At 44.9% G+C, this 8,446-nt stretch overlaps 1 protein-coding gene across 3 annotated transcripts in view; it reads right to left on the bottom strand.

Annotated features, from left to right (window-relative positions):
• Window positions 1-1,115: 1,115 nt before the first annotated feature.
• The window catches only part of svild (supervillin d), a 41,650-nt gene continuing 34,319 nt past the window's right edge, over window positions 1,116-8,446 (bottom strand). For all 3 annotated transcript variants that reach the window (XM_027289277.1, XM_019271957.2, XM_010745591.3), the window contains 16 exons: window positions 7,437-7,598; window positions 6,780-6,916; window positions 6,518-6,665; window positions 6,270-6,415; window positions 5,856-6,031; window positions 5,507-5,642; window positions 4,982-5,282; window positions 4,750-4,904; window positions 4,545-4,641; window positions 4,257-4,464; window positions 4,035-4,168; window positions 3,778-3,933; window positions 3,524-3,667; window positions 3,144-3,256; window positions 2,663-2,812; window positions 1,116-2,404 (listed from right to left, as the gene is read on the bottom strand). In XM_027289277.1, the coding sequence (XP_027145078.1) occupies window positions 2,318-2,404; window positions 2,663-2,812; window positions 3,144-3,256; window positions 3,524-3,667; window positions 3,778-3,933; window positions 4,035-4,168; window positions 4,257-4,464; window positions 4,545-4,641; window positions 4,750-4,904; window positions 4,982-5,282; window positions 5,507-5,642; window positions 5,856-6,031; window positions 6,270-6,415; window positions 6,518-6,665; window positions 6,780-6,916; window positions 7,437-7,598 (2,450 nt within the window). In that variant the 3' untranslated portion in view covers window positions 1,116-2,317. The remainder of the gene's footprint in view (window positions 2,405-2,662; window positions 2,813-3,143; window positions 3,257-3,523; window positions 3,668-3,777; window positions 3,934-4,034; window positions 4,169-4,256; window positions 4,465-4,544; window positions 4,642-4,749; window positions 4,905-4,981; window positions 5,283-5,506; window positions 5,643-5,855; window positions 6,032-6,269; window positions 6,416-6,517; window positions 6,666-6,779; window positions 6,917-7,436; window positions 7,599-8,446) is intronic.

The raw sequence follows: 8,446 nt of genomic DNA, 5'->3' as shown, positions 1-8,446 counted from the left end.
AAAAAGAGTTTAAAAAAAAAAAGAGTTAATATGTTTTAAATCAATGAAGTGGACACAAACACGACTCCAAATGAATGCTAATGAGGTTCTGCACCTGCTGTGTGCGTAAATTTGCAACTGTTTGCTGACAAGGCGTTGTTTATCACCTTAAAAGCTATAATTACATCCCAGCCAGGTTCTGCAACCCCTTAGTAGCCCAAAATTATTGCCGTTTTAAAATAGACAAAGACAAATGTTTTATTTGTCTTTTTAAAATAGTGTCTGTGTAAAGGAGGCTTGGACTCATGCCTTTGTATTTCTAAAATCCTGGCCCAGGCCTTGAGCACAGGAATATGACCGTGACCGATCACAAGGCTCCTGAATGTTTATTGAAACGAGAGATTCAAAAACATCCAATCAAACCAAATTATAGAAGCAAAAAAACAACAACAGAGCTTTCTCACAGTGGACATTTCGACACAGATGTTACCAATAACACAAACCTGGCTGTGTTCAATTTACATGGACCAGATCCAGGACTCTGGTATTGCGCCCGCTGGCTCGCTGGCACAGCTTTCCGAGACCCGTACAACGAAACAAAGCCATCGTTAACGTTATTAGTTCCACCTGTGCTTCTGCCACGAACAAGGCGTATGAAGATGTCTGGACAAATAGTGGCTCTGTATTGTTCTTTATTGTCAAACGAACTCGTTAACATCACAGCGATTCTCAGAATCTCCTGCAGATGTTTTAACTGCCATCGTGTCCAGATAGTGGTGAGTGCTTGTGTAAGCCATTACGGACTGCAGCAAAAAAATAGGTCAAGCGGGAAACAAGCAGAAAAAAGACACAGCAATAAAACAGATGATTGTCTACTCGTGGATTTGTACTGCAGCACTACTTGTACCCGGTGGCTGTTAGTGAAACTGATCCCCGTAGGCTCTTTTCACATCAGGCATTTTGACTCGTCATGTAGGGAAAGCACAGGTGTCGCTAATAACACCTAACGATGGCTCTGCTCCATTTAAACAGCCCCAGTAAGCCATCGTTAAATTAATGATTTACACCTGTGCTGAAGTGGCATCAGCCAAAAAAACAAAACAAAAACTCAAACAAATCAGAAGCAAACATTTTTAAAAATACTTTATTTAAAAAGGGAATCTTGAGCGTTAATATCTCGTTTTTTTTTTTCCCCCACCACCAAATGTTTTACTTTTATGTGCCATTACATGAAAATCTGGCCTGGAAGCTGTTTCTCCACATATTATTATTCAGATCTCATCCAAAAAGAAAAAAAAAAGATGCATATTGCAACAAATTAATACATGATTGTTGAGCAAAAACACTTTTGTGAACATCATGCAGAGACATCGCAGGCAGTCGTATCAACAGCATGTTTAACACATAAAAAAGAAAAACACATTCTGCAGTTTTACGTTTGTGGAGTCAGCTACAGCTACAGAAGGCAGTTTATACAGCACAGATACTCTCGCTGTCTCTCGCACATCCACACACACACTTAATACTTTTAAAGTTGCACATTTACACTCTCTCTCTCACACACACACACACACACACACACACACACACACACACACACACACACACACACACAGATTCACAAAAACATTTATAACAAGACAAAAAAACAAATAGATTTGGTCCAAAACAACCAGTTTGACAGAGGCAGTTATTCAGTACCGAACTTGCAGAGTTAATGTTTGAATCTTCTTTGGGATTTTTAAACACATTTACAATATAAAAAAAAAAAGATTTTTCTGTTGCCATGATAGCACAGGATGAGTCACGTGTCCGGAATATAATCTGTCTTTTTAAAACGACAGGCGTTGTCTGATTGATTTTGTCTCTGTCGACCTTTAGGCGGACACATTTCAGTTGAATCCCGGTGAGCTGAGCTGAGCTGTGTTTTTTTTCCATGAAATACAAAAAGCGATCAATAACCCTCAGTTTTAAAATCACGGGCGATTTTTTATACAAACACGTTTTCACACAGAGATCGACACCGTCTGGAGTAAACATAAAAACATTCATTTATAGTATATTACATATTTATAATGTGAGAGGGTAACTAATGTATTTTTTAACCATACAAAGGGAAACGATTAACAATTGCACATAATGGTTGGCTAAAATACCTCGGTGACACGTTGGCACCGTTATTAAAAATAGATCAACATTTGAACAGAATTGTACATTTAACTTTTCTTTATCCTTCACAAAATGAGGACATGATCGTTTTTTTGTTTTTTGGAATTAAAAAATGTAAGAAAAGCTGCTGAGAGCACAAAAAAACCCTCAAACAAAAACCAGACGTGTTTCAGAACAGGCCTTTGCTTTTCTTCAGATTCTTTTGCTTCCAGTTTGGCAGGGCGTTGAACTCCACTCGACTCATCTCAAGAAGCGTCTGCAAGACGTCAGAGTTAACATGAATGAACATGTATCTGTGAAACGTTCGGCGCGTTTAATTTGCTGTACGGTGCATTTATGGTCTTTAGAAGAAACATGCTGACGAAGCTTGTCTGCTATTTTTAGCTTTTCTACTGTAATGATGTCATCGCGCTTTTCTTCTGTCAAGCAGCTTACACTCAAAAACCAAATAGTTTTAATCTTCGACAGTGCATAAACTTAATGTCTTGTGATCTTAAGTAACTCAGCGCCCTACCTTGAAGTCTTGGTCTGACAGGTAATCCTCCAGGCGTAGAGGGTCCACTCCCTCCGGTAGAGGTTTCCTGGTCAGCTCCTCGATGGAGTACTGCTGCTTACTGAGCTTGGAAAGCGCCTCCTTCACCAGCATCACCTTGCTCTTGGGGGCCTGTGTACACATGTAAGGTACAGTGGGTAAACAAATGCAAAACTCCAAACACTACACTTCTTATGTAAAGGATTTGAATGACACATAAATATGTGCAAATTCATATTTCCAAAGAATACAGCGCTCCTGAGTTTACAATCCAACCTCACTATTCACCACTCACTTTATACTATGTGATTCTGCATGCCAGCTTTAAATACACATGTCTGGAGGATGGCACTTTATCTGAACAGATCTGGTTGAGTGAGATGATTTGGATTCTTTCTGGTGTCGACTACATGGAGACAGCTCGCCTAACCCCAACAGACAAAGAAGTGACGAAGCATCCCACCTTTGAAGCGACACTGGTGTCCTTCTCCCAGTATGGGAAAATGTTGGTGAAGGTGAGAGGTTCGCAGCCTGCTAGGACCAGATAGGCCAGAGGGGGGCGCCGAGGGTTCTTCTCTGTAAATCACAAACGTTTAGAAGACATAAAAAAAGCATCCTTTGAGATCGAAAACAAAAACAACAGCAGTGTTTCTAAAGACTAATTAACGTTCAGTGTCTGCTAACATTCATTACAGTCAATGACTGTCTTCTAATTGTTGTTCTGTGCCTCAGAGACTCTCTTTGAAAGACAGTAAACGAGCGCCGGCTCTGATCAATTACTGGAGAGGGTCAATTAAATCCTCCCAGACCATTTAGCCGCAGCTGTCGTCTGCGACCTCTGACCTTTGCAGTACTGCAGCACTGTCTCCATGGCGCACTTCCTCTCGTTGTTCCAGCGGATCTTTGCGGAGCCGGTGCACTGCGTGTCGTCGGGCTGCCAGCCCTGCCACAGGTAAACCTCCATCCGGTTATCGAGCAGGAACAAGGCTGGAGAAGCAACGACACGAGCAGTTACGTAAGAGGCAGAGTACAACATGTCAACAAAATAATACATATAACTCACTGTTATTATTAGTGTTACAGGTGTGTGTGTGTACCTGGCTGTTGTGCCGAGTAGAGGTTCTCCTGCAGGAACGGCATCGCCATGACGCCCTCCGTCACCCTGGCTTGATACAGCTGCTCCTCTCCTTCGAACACTCCGGAGCTGGCACTGAGGCGGAACAGCCGGGGTGTGTAGTTGTACTTCCCTGGATCTGGAGACGACACACACTCACATCAGCTCACAGAAGCAGTTTGAAACGTTCCTTTTTCTTGCTGATAATTTGGGAAGTTGCGTGTGAATGTGAGGACACACCTTGCAGCATGCAGTCGTACGCCTTCTTGTCTTGCGGGCCCAGAGCCTTAGTGAACTCTTCGGGTTCGGCTCCTTCCTCCACCTCCTCCACTTTCAGGCTGCTGCTGCTGCTCAGACCTAACTCTGACGGACACCTTGAAGAAAAACAAATGCAGAAAAATGATTGGTCCACGTACTTTGCGTACATGAGACAATAATATCTGCCTTTCTTTATGCGCTTACCTCTGAGTTACTTTGTCCGCAGCTCTTTTGGCCACCTGCCTGGCACCGGGGTGAGCTTTGCAGCCATGCCATAAGTAGAGCCGGCTTTTCTGAGCGTTAAGAAGCACCAGGCTGGCACGGGAGCGCAGACTGGCACGCTGGCAATCCACCTCCACCAGCGAGGCTTCCACTTCTGCTTCACCACGGACACAGAACAACCTCCAGACAGCTGGAGAGGAGAGCGAGACGTGGTTAGGAGTGACATTTAAAATAATCAGCAGTAAAACAGTGCATGTTTTGTTGTCTTACCGGTGTTTTTATCTTCTCTGCTGCCTTTGTGGATCACCAAACCTCCCTGGAAGAGCTGGAGGAAGCATGGATGCTCTTTTCCCTCACTCACCAACACCTGAACCAGTCAGATACAAACAGATGAAGAAAGATACTTTGATTTAACACACAACTTTTAATTAACACTTTATTGATGTGCATGTGGCTGCGATGGGCTGATACTCACTTGTGACCCCCTGTGGCTCCCCAGCTCCACTGTCATCAGTGCAGAGGTTCCTTTCTCGCTGATGCTGGAGTGCCGGCCTTGCCAGAAAAAACAAGCAATCCTCTCTCTTCCAGGAGTGCCGGCGCTCAGCTCGCCGGGTTTCTGCCGCTTCCCCACTGACAAAAAACAGAAGATCAGAGAATGAGATCAGAACTTCGACTTGAACTTTGCAGACTTCCTCTGTCCCACTCACCGAGCGTGGTGATGGAGTACTTCCAACGGATGATGTAGGCGTCGCCCTCGTGTAGTTGGCCCAGGCTCTCCTCGGGCAGCTCCTCCTCGCCGTGCTCTTTGATGTGCCAGGCGTCTACAGCTACCGTCGCCAGCTCCGCCTGTCTCCCGTCGTCCGCCCTCACCAGGCCGTGGCCCCGCTGCACGTTCACCCCCTCCAGAACGGTCTTCACCGGCTCCGGCTCGTTGTCCAGCAGGGCCTTGGCGTCACATGGCTGCAGTTCCAATTCAAACGGGGAGCGTTCGGCCGAGTGGACGGGGCTCTGTGCGGACAAAGGACGGTTTTCGTCAGTTTAACGTGTGTTACTTCAGTCGGTACATTCATGAACTTCTTTATTCCTTTAAAACAAATACCTACACATCAACAGGCCACAAGAAAACAAGAAGTAAAGAACATATCCGATTAAGACATGAACCCAAAACAGGGACAAAAACCGTTTCATAAAAGCTGTCACTGCTAATTATACGTTAGTCTAATCTCATCTACCTTGACTTCCTCTGCTTGTGCCGCTTCCTCCTTCTTCCTCTCGGCCCAGTCCAGGAACTTCTCTCTGAACAGGGCCGTCTCATTGTGCTCCGACAGTCGGCCAAATAGAGTCCAGCTCGGACGACCCTCCCCCTGCCTGGAAATCACACAAAACACACACAGACACAGGATGCAATCATTTATAAATGTCTTCCTTCTCTGTGCAGCTGTACTGGCAAGGTGGAACCACAAGGGGGCCACAATAACACAACCAATGATCTAACAACCTTTGCTGCCCATTCATGCCCACTGTCACATTCATGAAGTACAAAGTAAAAAGGTGCACCACACAGTGCAGAGCAGAACTCACAGAGGCACATCTTTATCCGTGCAGGAGGCGTCTAAAGGGTTCACTCTGCAGCTGCTGTAGTCATAGCTGCCGCTGTAGAGCTGCTTGCCCAGTTTCACAGCAACTTTTCTGTCACCCAAGGGCACGTCTTTCCCATGCCAGACGTACACCTCGCTTCCAAAATCAAACACCAAGACCTGATGTGGAGAATTGGCAAGAAAGGGGGGGAGAGAGACGGAGATGGAGAAAGTTTATGGCGGTTATGACAACATCCAAAACAACAGAAAGGATCTGTATTGAATTGTCTGTCTAGACTATGAATATCTAGAACTTTTTATGAGCCTCTGCAGATTTTTCCAGGTGTAAAACAGATCAGATTTGTTTTCCACACTTCCACGCAGACAGATGAGGTCATTACTGTAGCGGTGGTGTTACCTCTTTAGAGTTGAGCAAGGAGACACTCGGGATGGAGGCCCAGGCATCTTCATGAGGCACCAGTTTGTCTCCCTCGAGTCTGTACACACCATTAGAGTCTAACACACCACTCTCATACAGCTCGTCCTCCTCTGGCTCCCCAGCTCCTACGACACACACACACAGAGCACAAAGAGCATACGTGGTTAGACAGATAAATCCTTCATCGTGACAGTTTATACGATGTGAGTATGAGTATGTGTTCAAACCTCTGTACTGGGTCTGTCCTCCCAGCAGGCTCCAGAACTCTTTGGCCCATCTGCTGTCGGTGTTGATGCCCTCTTCTAGCACCGTCACCTGGGAGGCCTTACACCCGAGGTCCCTCTTGGCCTGAACAAACGACGCCATCTCCGACGCCTGGTCACACAAAAAGTATTGTACATGTCACAGCTGTATCTGAGTGGAAAGTTTAACACTTGTCTAAACATTCGGATAAAAAATTGGTTTCGTTCTGTGTGCGAGGGTCGTTACCTTAGCTTTCTCTATAACGTTGGCAAACTCTCCGCTCCACATGTAGCAGTGCTTTGGCGTTATGAGTAGGAAGCAGTCGCCGCTGTTTAGAGAGTGGGCGGTGGGCTCCATGAGGCGCACCTGAACGTGCCTCCGACCTGCAGAGGAAACAGGTAATATGTGGTTCCATAGAGTCCATACAAAGTCAGAATAAATATGTGTTCTGAGAAAAAAGTGTTATTAACCACCAGCCAAATTTGAATAATTAAAAATAAGTAAAGATGAGCAGCTCCAGGACTGTGGGGGCGTGTCCTCTGAATGTGCTGAAGCCACGCCCACTGGTGGGCGCAGTCAAGCAGCTATTTTGAAGCGACTGAAACGTGTCAGATGAGTTCCGAAAATGACATGACCACCTGAAACACTCTGAGTGAGATGAATTCATCTCTATCTTTCTGCTCAGGGTGGCCTCAGCGTGTCATCGAGCCACCCTTTAAGGACCGCCCACAAAATCCTGGACTGAAATCTGGTGAAAAACTACTAACCACTAACTCAACATTTCAGTAATATATCGTTCAAAGTATTTACAGCAGTTTTACCACCATATCGCCGTGCATCACACCTGCATTCAACAGCTATGTATACACAATAAACAGATGCATGTTCTTTAGTGTTTCTGACCTTTGATGCGAATGAGCATGAGCTTGTTGAAAGGCAGCGCGCTGTTGTTGGTCACAACTTCGGTGGATTTCACACTGCGCAGGTTGACCTTGCGGAAGTTCTCCTTGCTGGCGAGACCCGCCAAGGCCACGTCGGCCAGGTTTGCTCTGGAGTGTTTTGCCACTTTAAAAAAAAGGAAGAGAAAACAAGACGAGAGATGAGCAGAGCTGAGCTGACACACTGTGTTCAATCATCGCTATTTCTTGATCTGATCGGCCGTCTCGCTAATTATAACAAACAAAGCCGTGACCAGATGGAGACACGAGGTTTTCTTTTACGTGTCACAGCTGTGGTGTTCACTTCCTCTTGTGTAACCTCTCAAAAGGTTTGACCTCAAACTGAGGTCAGGCTAGTCTGTGAAGTTCTGTCCATAAAGAGGAAGTGAATATAAGATATACGCAAGCAGCAGACAAAAATGAAATACTGTATATGAATATCGTGTACCCAATGAGCAACAACAGCTGATTGTTCGACTGTTTGACTTTTGCTTTCATGCAAAGTGTTATTGTGCACACACATACACACATACACACACACACTGAAGTAACCAGGTTACTGTTGGCTATCTGCAGTAATCTGATTCATTAATCATCAACGAGAAACCCAGACTCTAATCAGGGTTGAGGATTAGGGTTTACATGGGATAAAGACGATTCTTTTGGCCACATATATATGGAACTGGGTTACTTCGACTTGAGCCAGTGACTACTGTATGATAAGAAATGATTTCTTTAATCAGAGTACAACTCTGTGCTCTGTACAGTGAGTCTTAACTTACTTGGAGGATTGTGGTGTGCTGCAAGAGTTTTATCGCTCACCGTGCGATGATTTGAGGGCTAGCTTTTGTATTTCTGGTGATTTGTTTCTGATAATAAAAAAAAAAAAAAACTTGTTGTGTTTTAGGAAGGGAACCTGTTCTTTGTTTGCAATGAAGTGCACATACAAATTGAAATGCAACTATAGTTTTGGTA

The sequence above is a fragment of the Larimichthys crocea genome, chromosome XVI (assembly GCF_000972845.2).
Source record: "Larimichthys crocea isolate SSNF chromosome XVI, L_crocea_2.0, whole genome shotgun sequence".
NCBI classification, from domain to species: Eukaryota; Metazoa; Chordata; class Actinopteri; family Sciaenidae; genus Larimichthys; species Larimichthys crocea.
Note: the sequence above shows the minus strand (reverse complement) of the source record. Positions and strands in the feature narration are given on the sequence as shown.